Source organism: Paroedura picta, chromosome 2, assembly GCF_049243985.1.
Source record: "Paroedura picta isolate Pp20150507F chromosome 2, Ppicta_v3.0, whole genome shotgun sequence".
Classification (NCBI taxonomy): domain Eukaryota; kingdom Metazoa; phylum Chordata; class Lepidosauria; order Squamata; family Gekkonidae; genus Paroedura; species Paroedura picta.
The window spans coordinates 75,905,279-75,928,768 of record NC_135370.1 but is presented as its reverse complement, the minus strand read 5'-3'; the positions used below and the strand labels follow the sequence as shown (position 1 = coordinate 75,928,768).

Sequence of the window (23,490 nt, the reverse complement as noted above, 5' to 3'; positions counted from 1 at the left end):
ATGTGTTTTTGGCACTCATTTGTTTTCCCCCAAAGCAAAGAGCCTGTCCTGGATTGGAGTAAAAGGTGCTTTAGAAGAATCTAGGGGACAACATCTTAGGAGGTTGCTTGTCTTGTAACCCCATGTTTTATTATTAGAATGAATGCCCCCTGGCACCCATTTTGTTATATTCACCATTATCTGTTTTCAGAATTCCAAAAATGCCCACAGTTTCAAAAAGTGTTGGGACCTTGGATCTAAGCCTTGATCTGAGTAGGGGACCATTTTATGGTGACGCTGGGTAGAAGATCACAGTTCTACTGATGAGTTTTCTTGTCTCAGGTAAAACTGCTTTGTCGGAAGGGGATCCCTTCATCTCTACGTGCCCGCTGTTGGCCCCTGCTATGTGGTGGGCAAGCAAAAGCAAAGAAGAACACCCAAAAGTATAAGGTGAGGTCTCATCTCCTATGGCTATATTCATATACTCCTATTCTTGCTTGCTACAGGCTCTGTCATTGATTTTCTCATTGTCTTTCCTGCTCCCCTTCCTACAAACCCTGATTTCCTTATGTAGTTTATTTTGCAAGCTAGATCTCCACCACCCACCCTGGCTTAGAAGAGCCCTATAGGTTCAAACCAATGTCCATCTGGTTCTACACCCTGTTTCCCAGTGCCTAACCAAAAGCTCTGGAATGTTCCCTCCCTCAGAGGCTACGATCCCCCCCCCCAGTTGTTGGTCCTTTAGCACCTAGCATTTATAGGTATATTGTCTCTGAACATGGAGGTCCCCTTGTATTGTTGCTGATGTTTTGTATATTTTATACTATTATTTGATGATGACTTCCCCTTTCAGTGAGGAATGGCCAGAGGTATCGGTTTGACAAAGGTGGTTATTTTAACAGAAGCATTTAAACTTTCAGGGGGGGGGAGTTGTTGTTGTTGTTCTAGGCAGCCAACCCTCATCCCCCATCTTCATATCTCCTTATTCTTTCTGTTGCTGTCCAGCATCTAGCAGCCCTCTCAACCAGGCCCTCCTGAATATATTTTATTATTCTTGTAGGACCTGGAGGAGGCACCTGGTGATCCCCAGTGGATAGAGACCATTACAAAGGACATTCATCGCCAATTCCCTTTCCATGTGATGTTCCTGTCACCTGAAGGTCCTGGGTGAGTGAAGGGCCTGGGAGTGTGAAAAAAGAACAGCAAATAAATGTCCAAGCAGATATTCATAGGGTGTAGAAGGCATTGGGTTGAATAGATCTTTGAACAGATAACATTTCTTTAAAAATAGACAATGGGGGGTTGAAAGTGAGAGAAGGTCAGAAGACAAGCTGGGCACCACACTTCAGTTGGGATTGCATGATACTGATGGAATTTGCCAACTTTATTTCACCTTAAGAAACAGAATGTGTCACTTCTAAAGAAAAGAAAGGAGTTTTTGAGAGGAGAAAGGAGACTTGAGAGCCAACATGGTTAAATAGCAGCGGCCTCTAATCTGGAGAACCAGGTTTGATTTCCCACTTTTCCACATGCAGCTAGCTGGCTGACCTGGGCCAATTTGGGTTATTCTCCCAGATCAGTTCTCTGAGAGCTCTCTCAGGCTTATCTACCTCACAGGCTGTTTCTTGCGGGGAGAGGAAGGGGAAGGCATTTGTAAGCCATTTTGGGACTCTGTCGGGTAGTGAAAAGGGAGGTATAAAAAATAAATTAAATTTTTTAAAAAGTGAAATTGAATCTCCATGTAACTGGTACAAATGGCACGGGCATGGGAGGCAAGGAGTGAAGTTGCTTATAATATCCAATGTTATAATATCCAATAGGCACCCCTAGCCCTCAAAACACATTTCATGTGGCAGAAACTGTAGAAATGGCTGTGCTATTACTATCTGGAAAAATAATGGCACAAGGCTATGGTTGGAGTACTCTGAAAACATGATATTCCATCAGTAAAAAGACTACATTGAAATTTGGCATCTGTGTCCAGTTTTATTCCATTTGGCACTATCAAAGGGAAGTATCTTGCTTGGAACATGAAGCTAGAAAACTTTGAAAAGGACTTCAAGAATATGTTTAATGCTGTGTTTCCAAATCCCATTTAATATATTATCTGAACAATGTGATTTCCTGTATTTGTGTTTTGGAAAGTGTTTCCCTAATTTTCCCATTGTTGTTGACTTGTCCAGAGGATTTTGATAGATGTGGATTGGACATTCAAATGTGGATGCTTTCCTGCTAATGTTTTACTTTCCGGGCAAATTTCCAAAATGGATACTTATTCAGGAGTAGAATTTTGTCCACATTTCCCCATTTGAGTGCGTCTTCTGTCTTTAAACAAGGATAACACATTGGCTGTGTTCCAAAACTGCTGCCATGCAAAGAAAGGATGCATCCTTCCCCTCTCTGTCTCCCTTGAACAGTGAGTGGTATTACATCAGAGCTGACAACATTGATCATCTGCCCAGTGAACACACATTCATTGCAGGTCTACTGGGTGTGGAGCCCCTAGAAAGACAGAGAGGATTTTCTGGTCTGCCCATAACCTTAAAGCGCTGTGAATATATTTACACTGTTTATGGTGCAGCCTTCCTTGCACCCTTCTATGCAAATTCAAAGACAATTTGGGAAAAATGGTGCCTGCTTGCACTTTTGTTTTAAATGTGCCACTTCAGGCAAGCATTTTGTACTGTCAATAGCCTCCCCACTTCCCCTCAGTTATGTTAGGATGCTCCTACATAGTAACACAAAGGGGGGGGGGTTGTACTTGGAGAAAGCTGTGGAAGGCTGCTGGATGAAATTAACAAGTTTCCAAGCCTCCCTGCATGAAATTGACCAAGGCTGCCTTTCCCTGCATGGAATTTACAGAGTGTTCTAATCATCTATGAATGTTCAATCTTGCTGGAGGGGCAGACTGGGAGGTAGAGTGTGTGTGTGTTGTGCTTGCGCTACTTTGGCATTGTGTTGTAATGCAATCATGTTCAAAATGTTTCTTTAATACAGTGGGGAGTTGAGGAGGGTGGGCAGAGATACAGCATTGGTCAGATGTCAAATGTCATCATTTTGAGGAGGGAAACAGTGGAGGAAGTTAGTGCAAGAGGGGGGAACTCACATTTTCTTGGGATTCACAAAAGGCATGGCAAACAAGGGGCGCATTCAGTGCTGTGCCTGAATTGCGAGATTTTAGTGTGAAAGTAATGAAATTCCACAGGGCTTTATGAGTGCTGCTGTGAAGATTTTAGAGACTGCGGGGACCTAAAGATCTCCTGGAATTATAACTAATTTCCAGACTACAGAAATCACTTCGCCTGGAGAAAAAGGCTGCTCTGGAGGATGCCTTCTGTGGCATTATACCATGCCAGCATTATGCTCCTAGCTAGACCCTGCCTTCCTCAAGCACCACCCTCAAATCTCCAGATAGTTTCCAACCTGGAGTTAGCAACTCTATGTGCACAGCTGCTTGTGCTATAGACATAGTTTTCTCTGAGCTTGATCCAGGGTGAGTGCAGTACTACAGCATACTCACTGCTCATAACATGAGGGATGTGCTCTATTTTACTTGCAAGGCTGAGCACAGAAGGCATCAGATCTGCTAATTTTATGTACTATCATGTATTATTATTAAGGGAATTATGGGGTTTATGCTTTTTATTCTTTTACTGTGTAAACCGCCGTGAGCCCTGTTGGGAATCGGCGGTATATAAATGTAAGTATGAATAAACAAATAAATAAATAAATAAATAAATAAATAAATAATTCCCAACAGAACCTGACTGTGAACTGAGTGGGTTGGGTAGCCCTTGTGACATACCAAAGCACCATTTGTAACAGTTTCATTTTTCTTGATTTAAAATAATTGTTGCTCCCACTATTTTATTGACACTGCTCAATGTGTAATTGGATAACTTTGCATAGAAATGACTTACAGCCATTACTCATTTGTTGTTAAGAAATCCTTAAATTAGCACTCCATTTGTTAGAGGACATGCTGGTGTATTTCATTTAATGTCATTACTGTTTAAGAGTAAATTGTATTTTCTAGCCGCAATCCATTGCGGTTTAGAAAATGCAATCCCCACCCCCGTACTTTCTGTATATATGGGGGTTGCACACCACTCACAGGCATCCACAGTAGCTGACACATCACTTAGGGTGCCAGCTCTGGAGGGTTGGGGGTGGAGCACAAGAAGGGGGGGGTTCGGGGAGGGACTTTAATGGGGTATAAGGCCATAGATTCCAGCTTCAAGAGCAGCCGTTTTCTCTTGTTTGACTGATCTCTGTTGCCTGGAGATCAATTTTAATGCCAGGAGATCTCCAGCCACCACCAGGAGGTTGGCAACTCTAATGTCACTGGTGAAAAGTGACACAGTGCTTTTAGTTTTGAAATATTGTTTTACTTTCTACCATTGGAAATATCGTTTTCCTGTTCTCTTGAATGAATCCTGGTGCGTGACTCAGCCATCTGGCTCTTTGAATATGGAGCTCCACCCCAACTTGTACAAAGAAACATCCCAGTTGTTTTTTTGACCTTTGTTGCTCAAAGATTTTTTTTTTTAAAGGTTGTGTGCTTCCAGTCTCCGGTTGCGCAGTTCATGCCTTTTCTCAACACAGCTATAAATATAATCCCAAAGGAAACATTTTCAGTTTTCTGATCCTCATAGCAGAGAAATGAAATGGACAAATCCCTGGGAGTGACAGTCCACTGACCTAGGATAGGGAAAGAGTGGCCGGAGGATGGCAGAGAGGGAAACAAGATGGTAGTCTGCTTTACATTGAGTCAGATTCCACATCAGTGGAGGCCTTGCATACAGGATTAAAAACAACACACAGAACATTATAGGCTATATCTGAAAATACAGCTGCCCAAAGATTCTTCCCATTAGCAATTGGGGAGTTGCCATCATTTTCTTGCCTCGCTGGTGAGTTTCCAGAGTAATTTGGCTGACCATTGTTGGAGACAGAAAGCTGGACTAGAGAAGCCCAATGCTGCAGTTATCTTCCCATTATGTTCTAAGGGAACATTTTACCAGGTGGGGTTTGCAAAGAACACTGCAACTGTGCATTACATGTAGCACAATGTGTGTCTCCCAGCACCTTTGGAAGGCTGAAAATGGATTTTATAAATCTCACAGTTATTAACTTTGAGAAGCTGAATAAAGGGTGTTGTAAACTTTGTTGACACTAAAACAAACCAGACCAGATTAAATTGTTCTTTAGAATCTCCTCTGCTTTCCTTTCCCTTCCTTCTCACCTAGTTCTGTCTTTCCCAATTAAATATGTGCACAAAGCATCTCTGGCTGGTGCTTGTCAGGTTCAGAGAACCTAATCGGTCACCACTTCAGAGGAGTTATGACCTTGCCTCCTGTTGGATGAATATACGCGTGGAAAGACTCAAAGGTTGCATTTCAGCCTATTCTGAGCCCAGTGAACTACATGAAGAAAGCTTTATGGCAAGTGCAGATTCTGATCAGCCAGAGATCAAATGACTCAAGAAACTAACCAAACAAAGGCACCCTTGCATCTCACTTTTTGCTTCCTTCCCTCTAGAGGGAGCCAAGAGCCTTTATTCTTACACTTAAATTATATACTCCTACGGAGCTTGATGCATACAATTAAACTAGTTCATTTAGATACTAGAACAGGTATTGCTGGGGAGGTGTTTTCTTGCCTTTAATCTTTCTGTTAGCTGTTCAGTAGATTAATATGGGGTTCTTCTATTACCTTGACAGTCTGCAAGCCTCTTGCTCTGCCAGAGTGAGAAAATTAGGGCCACACAATCTCCTCCCTGTTCAATGATCAGCCCCTGCAAATCTGGGAGAGTGCTAGGTAGGAAGTGGTTGTGCCCGGGGCAGGTCTTATCTGGTCATGGCCTCTTGCATTATGAACCTGGTAGCACAGGAAAGGGCAGCCCTTGCACCTCCTACGCATAAGAAGGCAGCCTCTGAATCACTCTTCCTGAAGTGCCAGAACCTCAGGCAACAGACAGAACAATGCTGAGGTCTTATTCAGAGCTGGGTGTACACCCTGAAATGATCATTCATGAATCCAGCTTCTGCATAACAGAATATATTAATTAGATTAATTAGATTAATTAGAATATATTAATTAATTAATTAAACCTGTGGCTCCTTGGCATGCCACCTTGTGGCTATTCTGAGCACCATTCCTCAGTGTGGCACTCAGCCCATAATTCAGGAAAGTGGGGTGCAATGCCACAGAGTCCACCCTCCAAAGTGATCTCTGTAGTCCACAGATGAACTGTAATTCCAGGAGATTCCCAGGTCCCACCCTAGAGGCTGGCATCCCTGTGTGGTTTGGTGTTTTCGTCCCCCTTTCTCCATGACCAGCTTGCTCCCCTTTGGGTGCCTTGGCATGCTAATTCTCTCCCTTGAGCTGCTGTGCCCCATGAGCAGAAGCAAGGGATGCCACCCTCCAGGTCCCCCCAGAATTGCAGCTGATTTCCAGACTGCCGACATCAGCTCCCCTGGAGAATAATGGGGGCTTTGGTGGGTGGACTCGATGGCGTTGTACCCCACTGAGGTCCCTGCCCTCCCTAGGCTCCATCCTTAAATCTCCATGAGCTGCCCAACCTGGAGATGGCCACCCTACCCCCCCACCCAAGCGGGCAGCTAGGGGAGACCTAGAAATAGAAGTAGAAGCCAGAAGGCAGAGAGGCAAGAAAAGGGTGCACAGACTGCTTGCAAAGTGAGGTTCCACAGTGTGGTTGGCTGGCTGAGAGCACGTTTTGTGCAGCAGGGAGCTCTTACTCTCATCTGAACCGTGAGCCTTGTGTCAGGGAGAGTGGAGGTGCCAAGACAGGTTGAGTGCACAGTTTCAACAGTGAGGCAAACTTACATGCGCAGAAGCATTCTGGTGCAAAACGTTTATCATTATATAGCTAATGTTGTTAGTTTTGTCATATTCTTGCATGGGTGGTACAAACGGCACACAGTAATCATGCAGCTCTCTTGGTTTATGGTTAATTGTAACAAGCCATGGAGTGAGTAGCACTGCTTTATTTTACTTCCATGCAGTGCCATGCCAATTAAATTGGACTAGCCTAGCAAAAGGAGGTAGGGGAGGGAACCAAGTGTAATGCGATAGGGCCAGAGGACAAGACAACAGCAGCTGTGGCAGTAAACTCAGGCTCTGAGACAGGGCACTCAAACCCTGTTTCCAGACTACTTGAATTGCTGCTTACAGTTTTCCCTCCTTCTGCAACCATGAGAACAAGTAATTCTGGGTTGTTGTTTTTTTTTTTCATGTTTGCTTGGTGAGCCCACAGATATGTGGAGCACACACATTCCGAGTGGACTTTCTGGTTGAAAGGTCAAGAGGTACAGCCACACAAGGCTCTCCTGGGTCTAGGAGTGAAGACTGTGAATCCCTTTGCTGCAGCAGTCTTTGGAGCTAGCATTGCATGAGAGCAAAGGGTGGAGTAGGGGTGTCCTTGCTGACTGGGTCTAGTGTGATGGGCCTGAGGTACGACTGTGCCTGGCAGACTTGCCTGTCTCCCTCTGTTTCTCTGTAGGCAGCAGGGGCTACTGCAGTTGCTGAAGGCTTTCACCGTGTATCGGCCCCAGGAGGGCTACTGTCAGGCCCAGGGACCTCTGGGTGCCTTGCTCCTCATGCACATGCCTCCAGAGGTGAGTCTCATGTGAAGGTGTCCCCCCCCCCCATATCCCTGTCCCTTCTGTTTGCATAACAAGATCCCTTCGTTTGCTCCAGCTGTCCCCTACACCTGAAGTTGGGTTGCCAGCTCTGGGTTGGCAAATGCCTGGAGACTTTGGGGGTGAACCCCCGAGTGTATGGGATTGGGGCAGGAAGTGACTGCAGTGTTGTATAATGCTGTAGAGTCCACCCTCTAAAACAGCCATTTTCTCCAGGGGAACTTATCCCTTTAGACCTGTAATTCTAGGGGATCCCCAGATCCCACTTGGAGACTGGCATCCCTAACCTGAAGTAGGGATGCCAGCCTCCAGGTGGGGCCTGGGGATCTCTGGAATAACAGTTCTTCTCCCAGACTACAGAGATCAGTCCCCCTGGAGAAAATGAATGCTTTGGAGAATGGACTCTATAGCATTTTACCATCCCCCCCCAGAGGTCACTGTCCACCCCAGGCTCCATCCCCAAATCTTCAGGCATTTCCCAAGCTGGACTTGGCAACCCTACTCCCCACCCCCTGCTGGTGGCCAGGCAGGACCTGGCAACCCTAACCTGGGCAGAGTCTGCACTTACTTTTATTCCATTGTCAATCCTGTTGAATCCAGATTACTTTGAATTCGAGTCTTCCTCTCCCCCCATTCCCCATTGAAACAGGAAAGTCTTCTGCACATGGTTAGGGAGGCTCAGAAAGGGGGGAGGCAAGCCTCTTTCTTGTCTTTCTTTAAGGGGGGGAAGTGGAGCCAAGCAGGGAGCCTCTTTATTTTCTTGGGGGGGGGGAGAGGATCGAAAAAGGCAGAGAAGGGAGAAAAAATGCAGGACCGATAGAAGTTGAGAGAAATTAGGGCTTCCCCTTTAAGGCAAGCTTGTCACATGACCAGGTGTGACCTATCAGAGGTTCTCTACCACGGAGCTTGCTTTCCCAATCCGGATTTGAAAAATATTGAGCATTAAAAGCACTCTGAGATATCGCACAATAAAGGTAGGGTCACTCTGGATCAATCCTTCTTGCTGCAGAAGGAAAATTTAAATTGCCCCAAATCCAAACGGAAATCACATTCTGTGTAGAGGGCAGAGACTGAATCGATCTGGGATTGGAATAAAAGCTCCATGCAGTTTACACCCTGGATCCTCCCTTTCTCCACAACCGTCCCCCACTGTCCACCAAGTTTCAGTAATTCTTCTTTGTCCTTTCCAGCCAGCTTTCTGGTGCCTGGTGCAGATCTGCGAGCACTACCTGCCTGGCTACTATAGTCCCAAGATGGTGAGAAATGTGGGGACTGGGGGTGGGGGAGGAACAGACCAGAGAGAGAATCTTTCCACAGGAACAGGAACCGAGTATCTGTGAGGGGTCAGCGTTCGCTGGAGCTTAAGGAGCGCCAGCATGAATTGGGGGCTTTTTGCATCCCAGACCAAACAGTGCAAGAAGGGGAGAAAGGAACCTAGGAAATAGGAGGGATGGTACGTGGGGCATAAGGCTCAAATATACGTAGGTCTGCCATCTTGTTTCTTTTGGAAATTTAACAAGCACAACTTCCCCCTGAATGTGTAATGGGGGAAAGTGTCACTAGTGTCACTAGTTTGATTTCAGCTTGTCATACAGCTGCACAAAGAACGGAAGTTCTGCTAGAAAAGAAGTTCTGCTAGAAAATACACTGGGCATGGATTTTAGGGGGGCAACTACTAGTTGCCTGTCCTTCAGGATATGGGCGGTGATTTCTGTGGTCCATGGACATGTGATAAATAAACATTTGTCCCCATGAGTTTGAATGTCTTGCTCATTATAGGTGGTAACTATTTTAGCAAAACCTGAGATCCCTCACCTATCATAACTTTTAACTCACCTAGCATAACTAGTGTATGGGTGTTGTATTTTTCTTGATCAGATTAGAATTTTACACAATGCATTTCATGCCCCCTTAATCCTACTGGTCTCTCTGTGTGTATATAATATATGTATATATAATGTACATATAATGACTGCATAGTGCACCATCTCAAGTGGGGGGTTTCTCATTCATGAAAACTGATGCTGGGATTAAATTGTCTTCTTTATGGTGCCACAAAGCTCTGTTTGTGGTGCTGTGGGACACCTTCTATCCTCGTTTTGCAGGAAGCGCTGCTGCTGGACAGCGAAGTGTTTGTTGCCCTCCTGCGCCGGGTGTGCCCCAGGGCACATAAGCACCTGCACAAGCATGGCGTGGGGCCTTTGCTCTACCTGCCCGAGTGGTTTTTATGCCTCTTCACTCGCACTCTTCCCTTCCCCACAGTACTGAGGGTCTGGGATGCCTTTCTGAGCGAAGGTGAGTGGTGGATGTGAGCCTGAGTGAACTCCTGGGACCCAGGTGACAAAACACTCCAAAGCAGCAGCCCCAGGATAGCTTTGATGTGGGCTTGGATAAGTAACACAGGAGTAGGCAGGGGTGAATTAAATGTGTTAAGAGGACTCATCCTCGGATGAATTGTTAGTTATCTTGTGATCTTTAAGTCAGGACAAAATGGGCTGAGGAATGGAAGTGGGATTGGTATGAAAGGGGGATTCTTGTAGAGTAGGAAGTTCTTGTAGAAAATAGTCCGCTCAAAGCCTATGAGGTTGGTGCATAGGATTGCCAGGTTCCCCCTGGCCACCAGCAGGGAGTTTTTTGGGGGGGAGGGGTAAGGATTGCCAGATCCAGACTGGGATCCAAAGCATCTACTTTCTCCAGGAGAGCTGATCGCAATAGTCTGGAGATGAGCTGGACCCACCTGGAGGCTGGCATTCCTACTGGTGGTTAAAGTGAAATAGGCAATCACCCTGTAAGCTATTTATATAGAATACAGTGTCAGTTATTACAAATTAAATATTCTTAGTTGTAAGAAAAAAGTTAGGGGGCTTCCTTCTAAGATCTAATCCTTCTGGAACTGCTATCTCTCTTTTTCTCTTTCTCTTTCACTCTCTCACACACGTGTTTACATGCTAGGCACAATATGTCCTTTAAGTAAATAGTAACTTAGCTTCCTTGGGGCTTTCCTCTATCTAGGAAGCCAGGGGACATCTGCCATCTCTGCCCCCTGACATTCAATCTCCTTCTGCAGGAGTCAAGGTCCTCTTCCGTGTAGGGCTGCTGCTGGTCCGCTTGGCCCTGGGGACTTCCCAAAAACGACATGGTTGTTCTGGACTAGTAGAGACCCTGGAGAAGCTGCGCAGCATCCCAGCTCATCTCTTGCAAGAAGACACATTCATGGCAGAGGTAGAAACTCCTGGGGTTCTCCACTCTGGGGCTTGTCCCCACCACCTCCCTCCTTCTGAGCTGGCCTAAGGAGCCTGTGCTGGAAACAGAAGCAGCCCCTCTGGCTGGGGATCAGGAGTCCCTTCTGCTGCTTCAGACCAAGGTCTTTGGGGGAGGTTTAGTGGGGCTGCTTGGATTGCCGGGTGACCATACAAAACTCAGCATGGCTTGCTCCTGTGCCTAAGCAAGCATTTTGATGCATGAATGCCAACGGGTAAAAATATCTAGAGGTAAGAATTTCCATGAGCAAATGTCCATAAATGCAGCTGTTGTGGCAAACCTGGGAGCAAGAGTAGGAGCAAGAGTTGGGCAACTGTTATCATAGTGACAGATGCTTCCCAAGGTCTGTGCTTTGGAGAGGGCAAGCTCAGCCATGTTCTCCACTGGCTGATTTCTCTGTAGCTCATCTGTTCAGTATGCATTTGCTTCCCCCCCAGCATTTTGAGTGATGTGGCACAGAATGGGGTCTTCTCTGCTGCCATAGAGAAGAGAGGCTGCGTATAGCCTACATTGTTATTTTCATGATTAAGCAGGGAGCATTTATTCACTTGTTTAGATAAGATAGTACTTATACCTCACTTTTCTCCCAACAGAGACCCAAACAGGCTTACCAGTTGCCTATCCATGACAGCCAACCTCCTGTCCCAGTGCTCATTCTGCCCACTCACTTGATGGCGAGATGGAGAAAACAGTGCCACAGGGGTTGAAATGTCATGGCACTTGTGATGCTCTAGGAACTTCCCCAACTCTCTATGATCTTTATCATAGAGATGACATGAATGCTTACAGCATCACAGGTACAGTGACACTGCTTCTGGTTGCCCATACTGAAGCCTTGTTGCAGTGTCATTGATGCTCCCCCCTCCCAGGCTCAGGCCCTAAATGCTCCCAGGCAGATGCTCCCAAGTAGTTTAGAATGCCATTTTCCTCTCCTCCACTTTATCTTTGCAACAATAATCCTGTAGAGGCAGAATGCACTGGGACAGTGTACTGCACCCCCACTCCCTCCCAGTCTTGCCTTGTTGCTGGGAGAAGCCCACCCTTGTGCAACCAGCTGTCCTCACTGTCTAGCTGGATGTACAACAGGCTGCAGCTGGGTGGGAAAAAGGCAGCCATCTTCACACTGTGCACTACCCACTGCTGCCAAAGTAGCAGCAAACATCTCCAAGTGACTAAGGTATGTAATTATGACAGTCCTTGTATAATCTTCAGGGTCTCACACATGCTGGATTACAACAAGTGAAATTCTGTACATTCTTCCTGCCAGAAATTTATCTGCCATTTGAGCCTGCGTACACTGTCTGTGTGAATGCCATGTGTGTTGTGTTTTTTCTCCTAGGAGACAGTAGTCCCATAAGCAATTCTAGATTAGCCAGGTAGGACTTGGTAGGCAACCAACAGGAGGGGGACTTAACAGTGGAAATGGGTTAAGCCATAGAGCTGTGCCCAAATGCCAGAGCTTTGTCTGGCGATGTGCTGACATCATTTCCATTTCTGGGCACTTGGGGAGTGATGGCAGCACATGGGAATGTTTGCAGTGAAGGAAAGGCAGAGAGCTCATTCTAGTCATATCTCAGAAGCTAACCAGGGCCAGTACTTAGAAGAGAGACCACCAAGCAAGACTCTGCAGCAGAAGGCACTGGCAAACCACTTCTGATTCTCACTTGCCTAGAAAATCCTTTGTTGGAGTTTCCATCAGCCTGCTGCAATTTGATGGCACTTTATGCACACAAATTGTTATGTGGGCAGCTTAGGAAAAAAAACAGCTGTACACCTGTCAAATCTTTTAGACTCTATAATACCTGGATCCATCTGCTCAAGCAGCTATATTCACAGCTACCGTGGCCAGATGCCACTGCTTGGTATCGAAATGAGAGCAAAATGAGAGGGAAAGAACTGTTAAGCAATGCCACAATGTCACATACGGTTCTGTGCCTGCAAGTGACACCATGACATTACAATGATGCTTGGAATTTCCCAGATTTGGAGAATTCCTAGGGCCATTCCGCACTCGTTCAAAATTGCACAATGGTTGCAAATTGAAATCGCTACTGTTTTGCTGGTATGCACAATGTCATTGACAATCTGCAACACTCCTGAAACCGATCCGCAAAAAGCGCTTCATTGTAGCGCTTTCAGGGAAATCCCAAAAAGTGGATTCACCCTCCGGAAAGCGCTACACTCTTGCAACCAATCTGCAACACTAGCGAAAAAGACCTGTGTGTTAACGTTGTTGCGGTTCCAACAAAGTCCCTCCCTCTAGCTCTCTCCTCTGATCTTTTGGCGAAGCGATCACCATTTTTTTTTCTTGGAGCGAGCGGAGATCAACGCACCGGCAAGCTTTCGTTTACCCAGCGAGGCTTCCCTGGCTGCAGTCCCTCCCCAGAGCTGTTTTAAGTCACCAAGCACGAAGCAGCACACAGCCCCATTTGCTGGTTTATTTTCCCTTTATTTTTCACTGTATTTTCAGCCGAAAATCACACCGTGTGGGTGAGGGGGGTATTTTTCTTTCACTCGGGGGGAGCGTGGCAACGATGAAACAGCAGCTCAAACACCACCTGCTATCTAGATGGGTCTCTCCGTTGCAACGAATCAACACAGATTCGTTGCAACGTGTGTGTGTGTGTGTTTTTTTAAACCTTCCTTAAAGGGAAGGGGGCTTTTGGGGAGCACAATAATGGCCGCCCATTGGCTGCTTGACAGCCAGGGGCGGGACAAAGCTCGGCAATATCGCTTCCTGGCTAGCGATTTTTGCTGAGACCGGAAACCTATGGGAAACAATAGAAATGCAACTGGATTCCACTACAAAGGCAGGTATGCATAATGACAAATTCCACGATTTAAAATGGCGTTTTTTCCTTCCACAACCAATTTGCTACATAGATCCTGGTGCGGAATGGCCCCTAGAGTGTTGCAGTGATATCCCTTTCAGGTACAAAACCATGCTCCATCCCAAATAGCTCCTCAACCTGTAACTGTAGACTCCTACTCTACCTCCCCCATTCAATACCACACTTAGCAACCTGACCAATGAACTCAGACTGCACAGCCATCAGCCTGCTGGTGAATCCATTCCTGTTCTTGGCCATTCCCACTTGCTGCTGATCAATGTTCCATTGGTAGACCCCCCAGGCTGCTTTCCTGGAAGTGTCTTTGCTCTCCCTCCTTGACCCACACTACTGTCTAAAGTTCCAGGTCTTGGGCTTCACATTCTAAAGGTGATCCTGCTTTTCTCTTCCTGTCTGGTAGGTCCATGATGTGCCAGTTTCAGACCGTGACCTGCAGCGTGAATGTCAAGTCCAGCTGGCTAAGCTGCGTGCCACTAGGCCTGAATTCCAGTACAGCCCAGAAAATCGGCTAGCTGGTGCCAAGGCTGTCTTTGATGTTCAGCAGCTGGAGGATGCACAGATGGACAAAGAGGCTCATGGAAGCCATAGTCATGCCTTCCTCATCCCCCGGATCCAGGTAGAGCCACCCCATTCACCTCTGAGGGAGCAGAGGGAGCCAGAGAAGGCCTCTGAAGTGCAAGGGCAGAAGAAACTGCAGGCCAGGAAGAAACCAGACACTCGAGGAAAGACCTTCCATTTTACGCAGAAGCCTACTGGCCAAACAAGAGAGGAAAGGCCAGAGCCAGGCACTGGGAAGAGAAAGTCTTCCTCTTACCTGGAGACATGGTTCTGAAAAGAAGCACCCAACCTGGGCTCTGTAAGAGATGATTGCTGCCTTGCCAGCTGAAGCTGATGGCATCCAAAACTGCCTTGCAGTCAGTGCTTAAGTTCAAGGACAACATAGGTTGGGGCTCAGCTCTGTACAGTTGGAGACAGTCCTCTCAAATTTGCCCTATAGGCGGTGGTGGCGCTGTAGTCTATCCCCTTGGCTCAATGCCCTTTCCAGGACTTTGCTGAGTTTGAGAGTGCTCATCTAATGCTTGGAGCAGAAGACGGGTTTGGGATTCGGTTGGTGTACTGCCCATCCCACTGCCCAACTTTCTCCCTGACTATGCTTGTGGAGGTGTAGTGCTGAAGGGTCCTAAACTGGCTATCTTGGGGGACTTCAACATTCATGCCAAGGTTGCCCTGTCAGGAAAGGCTCAGGATTTTATGGTGTCCATGACAACCAAAGGCCTTTCTCAGAGCCATCTTGGTGTAGTGATTAAGAGCAGCGGACTCCAATCTGAAGAACCAGGTTTGATTTCCCTGTCCTCCACATGCAACCAGCTGGGTGACCTTGGGCCAGTCACACTTCTTTCTCAGAGCTCACCTACCTCACAGATATGTGTTGTGGGGAGAGGAAGGGGAGATAATTGTAAACCAGTTTGGGACTCCTTCAGGTAGTAAAAAGTAGGGTACAAAAAACCACCACCTCCTCCTCCTCCCCCCTTCCTCCTGGCAGGAGGAGATGAACTTCTCTACAGTCTGCTGTAATCATTTTGCTAAGTACTTTGTGGATAAAGTCTCTCATATCCATTCTGACTTGGACTCAGCCTTAGTGGCAACAGGAGCTGATGATCCCAAGGTACCAATTTGTTCACTTGTTTGTGCAGTCTGAGGATATCAGAAGTTGGAATTTGAGGCCTACCACCTGCTTGTATGATCCTTGTCTCTCTTGGCTGCTTATATCTAATGGGGAGGGGTGTGTGTGAACTGGGTCAAGGAGACAAGAAATGCCTCCCTGAGAGAGGAGTTTGGTCTTTCTTACCTTGAAGATGGCAGTGGTGCATCCATTCCTAAAAAACCTTAGAACCAGGAGAGCTAAATAACTACCATCCAGTCACACAAATATACGATTCTTGAGTGAGGTGATTGAACAAGTGGTAGAAACAGATTGTTTGGGTTTGTCACAATCTGATTTCAGTCCTTGTTATGGGACTAAAATAACCTTGGGCACCGTGGTGGATGGCATGCACCAGGAGACAGACAGAGGGAATGAGACTGTGTTAATTCTCTTGGACCTCTCAGCAGCTTTCTGTACCATTGATCATAGAATCTTTCTGGATTGCCTTTTGGGATTGGGAAGCACTGTTTGTAGGAATGCTTGTCCCCAGGTGGGACCTGGATATCCCCCAGCATTACTGGTCATCTCCAGACTCAGTTCCCTGGGAGCAAATGGCTGCTTTGGAGGCTGGACTCCATAGCATTATACTCCATTGAGGTCCCTCCCAAATCCCAGCCATTCCTGGCTCCACTCACAAAGTCTCCAGGTATTTCCCAGCCCACAGCTGGCAACCCTAAGTGTTCTGCAGTGGTTCTGGATGGGTTTACAGCTTGGGGATGATCCTGAATTTGGGCCTCCTGTTGAATAAACAGGGGGCAGCACCAGTCAGGGGTGCCTACAGTCAGCTTTGGCTGGTGAGCAAGCTGTGGTCCTTCCTGGGTATAAAACCTCTTGCCACTGTGGGGCATGACTTAGTAACATCTAGACTGTATTACTGCAATGCTCTGTATGCAGGGGTGCCCTTAAAGACAGACCAGAATCTGCATCTGGTACAGAAAGCTACATCCAAAGTATTAACTGTACTAAGTTGTAGGGACCATATTGCTCCAATGTTCCATATTACTCCATTGTTCCATCTACATGGGCTTCCAGTTTGCTTCTGGGGTCAATTCAAGGTGCTGGTACTGATCTCTAAAGCTCTGCACAGCCTGGGAACACCTGTTTTAAGGACTGCTGTCTCTTGTACAAATCCATCCATTCTTTCCAGTCATCTTCAGAGGCCCTGCTTCAGACGCTCCAGCCACCTGATTTTAGATGGGTGGCAACCAAAAAGCGCTTCCTTGGTTGTGGTACCAAAAAACCCTAGCTTCAAAGACTGCAGTGCACATATGTTAATTCTAGCAAGGGTCATGGGCTGGAATGGGTTGTAGGCATCCAGGAACCATTCATAGGAGGACTGGAGACTATTTACTTAAAGCTTTCCCTGGAAGCCCAAAAGTGATGTCTGTGGAGTGAGTTTGCTGAGGTTCAACCAGGTGAGATAAGAGCTGCCATAGAAGAAATGCTTAAGCCTAGCTGGTCTCTTGATTCACCAAAGTCTAGAGTGGGGAATACCTCATCATGGTCTAGAGCAGCGGTCCCCAACCCCCGGTCCGGGGACCAGGACCGGTCTGTGGATCAATCGGTACCGGGCCGTGGCTCCTCCTCATCTTCCTCCCTGGCTGCTGCCTCAGGGGCTGCCCTGCCACTCTGCCACTGGCTCTCCTTTGGTAGCCGCCATGGCTGGGGTTCCCCCTTGGTGTTGCACTGCGCAGATGCTGCTGGCAGCGCCCCCCAGTGGGTGGCGGGAAGTCAGGGGCACCAGCAGGAAAGCAAGTGGAGCAGGGGCTCAGGCAGTGGCGACATCCCTCGGCAAAAGACTACCCCCCCCGGGCCTCAGTAGAATTGTTAAGCGTTGACTGGTCCCCAGTGATAAAAAGGTTGGGGACCACTGGTCTAGAGCAGAACAAATTCTGAACATTCCCTTTTAGAATTAAGGTAACGGTAAAAAGATTGGTTCAAACTCAGAGCAAAAAAGGGCCCTTTGTGAATAGTATGGACAGAGATGGACTGGGGAATTTGATTAATGTATGTATGTTATTCACCATGTAGTTTAGTTAATACTATTGGGGGAATCTAATGGGGGAGTCCAGCATAGCATGTATGTATTGAGGGGAGGGGGCAATTTTTTTTTTGAATGCCATAATAAGATCACAGAAATCCTCCCTACTTTTTCATAATGGAATGGATTCTAAGTAAATTAATTGTACAGCATTTGGTAGAAATGGGGCATGACCTATGAGAACCAGTAGGAGGAGCTAAAATTGGGATGGGGCTATTATATTTCGTTAAGGGTCACTCCTATCTTTCCCTGCCTGGCACAATGTGAGCCGTGTGTGAACTGAATTGTAGAGAGCTGCAATGGAAATGACTCTCTGATTCATTGGGCATAAATCTAATTCCCTTTTATACACTGAAAGTGCACATAGGTATTAAAATCTTTATGAAGGGCACCTGGCAAATCTCACTATGCCCGCACTGGCCCCTGTGACTCTCCTGGCCACCCCCAAACCTTTCTTCAAGGGCCAAAATGTCTTAACTCATCTATGAAGTTCTTAGTCTGTTTCTGCAGGAAGTCTACATACTGAAGTGCACAGGGCTAGCTAAGTCTTCTTTGGCACCAATGTAAACAGGTGCTCCATTGTCATGAATACTTGGATAGGCTGTCATTATTTCATCTTAAAATCAACGTAGCAATGTAGATTAGGCTGGGAGAGAATGACTGGTCCAAAGTCACCCTACACATGTCAGAGCTTGAGTGGAGATTGAAGCCTTCCTCTTCCTGATTCAAGTTTCACTTTCCCCACAAGTAATAGTCCAGGGGTCCCCAACGCTCTTGTGCCTTTGAGAACGTTAGGAATTGAGAAGCATCGTGGTGGTTGCAGTAACACAATGGCTGCCACAGGAGGCAGAGCCAGCCACAAAATGATTGCCACAGTTTAACTTAAGTAGCTCAAAGCAGATCCCTGGGCTGAACAACCAATTAAATCTCCAATAATCAATCAGAAGCCTTGCTGGGGAAAAGCCCTCCCTGGTCCTGCCCACTTCCTGAAAACACTTGGTTGGCACAGAAAATGTTCTGGCAGCTACCCAGGCAACCATGGGTGCCATGTTGGGGACACCTCTCACTTATCAAATCCACTGTGTCAAGTAACAATTGCTGTCAGGGGGCTAGAGAGCAAAATGACAGTATTCTCCCTATTAGTCTGTCAATGTGTTGCAAATCACCTGGGACCAAAGCTGACAAGACCGTGGAAGGTCCATGATGCTCTGATTACTAGCATGTTTTTCTTTTATAAATAGCTGCCTCAGGAGAACTTTTGATTGGTGAGACTACAGCACCACCCTGATTCCATTTTCATGACCCCACATTTAATATGTACCCTGTTGAGGAAACATGGAATGAATATCAACTTGGGTAGGGGGGGAAATTGAGGTAGGAAAAATAGCATGGAGGGAAAGAGTTTACTCCTGGCCCTGATCCACACTGATGCCTCCTAGGACTACTATTTATGAGGGAAAAATACACTGAAGACACAATCAAAGATTTTCCATCCCTCTCGTCTTGTTTGGGCACTGGAGTAATAATATCTGTGGATTTATTTGGAATTTGCACTGCACCCGGTTAATTCTCTTAATAAAGTGTCTTTGATTTGTATTACCAGATTTTTCCCGCTGACCAACAAGACACATAAACTGAAAATGGATTGCAAGGGAGAATTTAACTGCCCAAAGTATAATGCTTTCTGTAAATGCAAAGAACACAAAGATCTTGCAAAGATTCAGAACCAAATCCCTAAACTAATGACTCTAACTTCATCATGCATTGGTAATTTCCTTTTGGCTAGAGGACAATTTCCTTCCCTTAGATGAGAAGCCATCATGCACTCAGACCAAGCATTAATTTCCCTCATCACTTTAGGGTATGTTTTTAGAAGAGAAGGGGAAATAGCTGAACCCTTAGTACATGCAAGAGCCAATTGGCTTAGATGGGATTGTGGCACATGCAACTGGCAGACCAACCTCAAAGAGATTTGCCAGGCCCTCCCAGTCCTGCCAAGACTCACATCTTTGAGCATTTCCCCCCTGCCTCCATACATGAAAGAAAAGGAAAAATTAACATCAGAACTGGCCTTCTGCCTGAGTGACAAGAATTGAGAGCAGACAAATCCAACTTCCTCTCGAAAGCCCAAATGGGGATTCTTTAATTCACTTCCAAGAAATTTAAACATTTCCTTTTGAGGTTCTCTTTTAAGGCTCTCAGGGCAGGTCAGTTGCCCAGTTTATATGGCTACTCTTTCCCTAGAGTTCATGTCAGCTATTTTGGATCCTATGCAGCTCCAAGCACCAACAACAAAACTGCACTAATAGCAGGAGGGGGAGAGGCAATGTAGCCTCAGTGCCTTCCACAACCACAGCCTCTATTATCCCCCATGCCCACATGATCCATGTGTACTTGTGAGTTCCCCACTGGGAACTCAGTTCCCAGATGCACAATTTGTATCAAGAACACTGTGAAAAGGCAGTTCTTTTCTCTGCTACCATAGTGTCTGTGCAAAGTTGTCTAGTAGAACTTTTCTGGGTCATGAAGAGGATCTTAGATTAGGTGCCTGAAAATGTGGATCTGGGAAACATACCTGCCTTCCATGAAGCTTTGGTGTTGCATTTTGAGGGTACCATCACTTGTACCTGCCATGACTTCAGATTTCCCCCATTAGTGCAATTCAGTCTCAGGATGCTGTAGGAGTAGAGTCTATCTTAGTTGTGTGGATGACTTTCTGTTGAGGAGGCCATATAAAGGGGACAAGCCGCTCTGAAGTGACTGGCCCACTAAATCTAGACTTGCCCCTTGTGGCTGTAGGTATTGAGCCAGGCTGGGTTGGCTGGATGGGTCCAGGAGGTGCCAAAAGCCTCTCTGTAGGAAGGTGCAGGTTCAACTGTCTGGATCCCAACTATCTTTGGGAAAGGTGCTTGAGCAGGTGGTTGCTATGCAGCTTCAGGCAGTCTTGGAGGAAATGGATTATCTACATACATTTCAATCCCAATTCAGGCCTGGGTTTGGTGTAGAAACAGCTCCGGTCACCCTGATGGACAGTCTTCACGGAGAGTGAGAGGGGAGTGTGTCTCTGCTGCTTTTCCTGGATCTCCTTGTGGTATTCCATGGCATTGACCATGGTATCCTTCTGGAGATGCTGGTTGAGTTGTGAGTGAGAGGTACCATGCTTTTCTGGTTCTGCTGTTACTCGAGGCCAGACAATGGTGTCAGAGGACTGGTGCTTGACTCCATGGCACTTATGCTATGTGTCCTGAAGTGTTACACCTTGTCGTTGCTTAACATCTACATGAAAATGCTGGGAGAGATCAGCAGGGGGAGAGTAATGTGCCACCAATACGTAGTTATTATTATTTATTTATTTTTTTTATTTCCCGCCTCTCCCGACAGGCTTGAGGCGGGTCACAACAACTAACCCCATTAAAACATCAGTCTACTAACATGACAGCTAAAAATCCCATCCCTCCCCCAGTTATCAAAGAGGTGAAGAGGAAAGGATAGGGGAGTAGCGTACACTCCAACTCCTGGGGGGTGGGGAGCAATGTCCCTGATGCCCATCTCTACAGCTAAGTCAGATGGGTCTGTGGAAGTCCTGTACAGGTGCTTCAAGATGAGAGCCAATAAACTGAATAGCAATCCAGACAAGGCAGACTTTCCCTCAGGCACCAGGACAAAACATTTCTGTTCATTCAGGGTTTAGGGTGTTTTTTTTAACCACCTAGAAATTGTCATTTTAAGCTCTCTGTGGTCTGTTTTTTATGGTCTATGTTTTTTTTAATACTGAGCTGTTTTTTTAAAGCTGGATTTTAATTAATAACTTTTTATTATTTTTGTTTTGGAAGCTGCTTTGGGCAAGTTCCTGAAGAGATAGCATAACCATTGTCTAAATAAATAAAAATGGAGAAAGGACTTCAGTCCCCCCCATTGTTTCCCCAACCTGAAATAGCCCCCCACTACTTGTCCTGTTAGAGGCTCCAGATGTACTAATGAGAGCACACAATATAGAGTGGGGGAAGTAGCACTCCCCAGTGACTGCTTCACATTGGAAAAACAGCAAGGTTCCAATCTAAATTGGGCTGTGTACACCTGGGAATTGAATTCCTGGTCCCCTGTCCAACTGACAATTTTTGGGGTAGCTGTGGGTTTGACCAAAGGTTTGTGTAGCCTTTAGTCACCACCTGCCATTCACAACATTGTTCTTGAAAACATGAAAGAACATATTAGGACTGGGCACATAATGTCTAGTATTCTTCTGAAAAATCCTATTGGTGACATATGTACATGGACATCCATGTGCATTAATGTCCACACGCAACCCCATACGTGTAGAAACAAAATACATTTCTGAACATCCTGATACATCGTTCTCTTTTTGTCTCCAAACTGGTCCCTGTTCCCACATTTTTCTAATGTATATGGTTGCCTGAGCTATGAAGCACAAGCCTTTCTAAACAACTGCAGAACCACTAATAGCTGCAGCGGGAGGGGAGGGGTATCCCACACCCCCAACAAGCATATTCCTCTAAGTCGGAGGTGACAGCTCAAACTTCAAATGACTGCAGAAAAGTATGGGGGAGGGGGGATCACTAAAGCCAATTGACTTAATAAGTGGGAGGATGGCTGGAAGTAAGTCACACAGCAAGGTCAGCCATGGAAATGGTTTGGAAGAAACAGCCTCTGCCTCTCAGGAAGAACTTAGCAAGTGGTGTCATCACCAGAAAAAAAGAGCTAGTATCAAAGCACACATGTCTGTCTTTTAGGGGATCCCAGTTCAGTCAGATGGGCCTTGTTGCCATGCAACCTAGTCAAGGTGAAGGGTTAAAGCAGTGGTCCCCAACCTTTTGATCACTGGGGACCGGTCAACGCGTAACAATTTTACTGAGGCCCGGGGGGGGGGGGTAGTCTTTTGCCGAGGGATGTCGCCACTGCCTGAGCTCCTGCTCCACTTGCTTTCCCACCGGTGCCCCTGACTTCCCGTCGCTCACTGGGGGGCGCTGCCAGCAGCAGCTGCGCAGTGCCATGCCGAGGGGGAGCCCCAGCCATGGTGGCCGCTGGAGAGCACCAAAGGTGAGCTGGCAGCAGAGTGGCAGGGCAGCCCCCAAGGCAGCAGCCAGGGAGGAGGACGAGGAGGAGCCACGGACCGGTACCAACTGATCCACGGACCGGCACCGGTCCCCGGACCGGGGGTTGGGGACCACTGGGTTAAAGGACAGAAGTACCTTTTTACAAAACAATGTTCAATATGCATTAATTGCAATCCACCAATTGTCTCACACAGGGCAAACATACACAATAATTTCCTTGTCTTCCCAATAGGGTTGCCTAGTCTCCCTTAGCTACTGGTGGGAGATGGGAAGTGGGGAGGGTTCCCAAATCCAGGTTGGCAAACTCCCGGAGATTTGGGGATGGATCCTGTGGAGGACAGGGACCTCAGTGGGGCACAATGCCATAGGGACCATCCCCCAAAACTCTGGTTTCTCTGTGGGAATTGATCCCTGTCATCTGGACATGAGCTGTAACTCCAGGTGATCCCCAGGTCCCACTGGAGGCTAGCATCCCTGCTACACAAGCAAATATAAGGTTGGGGGATAACAGGTTTTGGAAAGCTGAGTAAAATTTAGCAAGGTGGCCCAAGTTTTAAAAGCTTGAAAAACAATTTTTTAAAGAATATCCACTATTGTAGAGGATCTGAGTTTGGTCTTTTTTAAAAGAAGGCACAGGGAAGGTTAAGGCACAGTTGCAGATTCCATCCTGAAAGCAGTCTCTCATCTCCACATCCCATCTCCTGCCTAACAGCAGCAGCACATGGCAGAAATTTGGGTCTCCGGCAGTATGAGTAATTCTCTTCCTGAAGAAATGTTAATGCTCTTGCCCTCAGTAACTGGTTTAGCCCCTAGTCAGATTAAGTGCAACAAGGCAGCAGTAGAGGGATGTCCTCTCAGCTAATCCTGGCCTCCACCTGGCCTGACACCCACACCTGTTCAGATCCCAGGCAGCGTC

General features: G+C 46.7%; 1 protein-coding gene across 1 annotated transcript in view; it reads left to right on the top strand.

The window, feature by feature from the left end:
- Positions 1–20,644, top strand: part of TBC1D10C (TBC1 domain family member 10C) — a 29,959-nt gene extending 9,315 nt beyond the window's left edge. The window contains exons 3-9 of the mRNA XM_077320903.1: positions 322–429; positions 1,040–1,146; positions 7,505–7,619; positions 8,834–8,899; positions 9,749–9,938; positions 10,711–10,865; positions 14,154–20,644. Coding sequence (XP_077177018.1) covers positions 322–429; positions 1,040–1,146; positions 7,505–7,619; positions 8,834–8,899; positions 9,749–9,938; positions 10,711–10,865; positions 14,154–14,585 — 1,173 coding nt within the window. The 3' untranslated portion in view covers positions 14,586–20,644. The remainder of the gene's footprint in view (positions 1–321; positions 430–1,039; positions 1,147–7,504; positions 7,620–8,833; positions 8,900–9,748; positions 9,939–10,710; positions 10,866–14,153) is intronic.
- Positions 20,645–23,490: the final 2,846 nt, after the last annotated feature.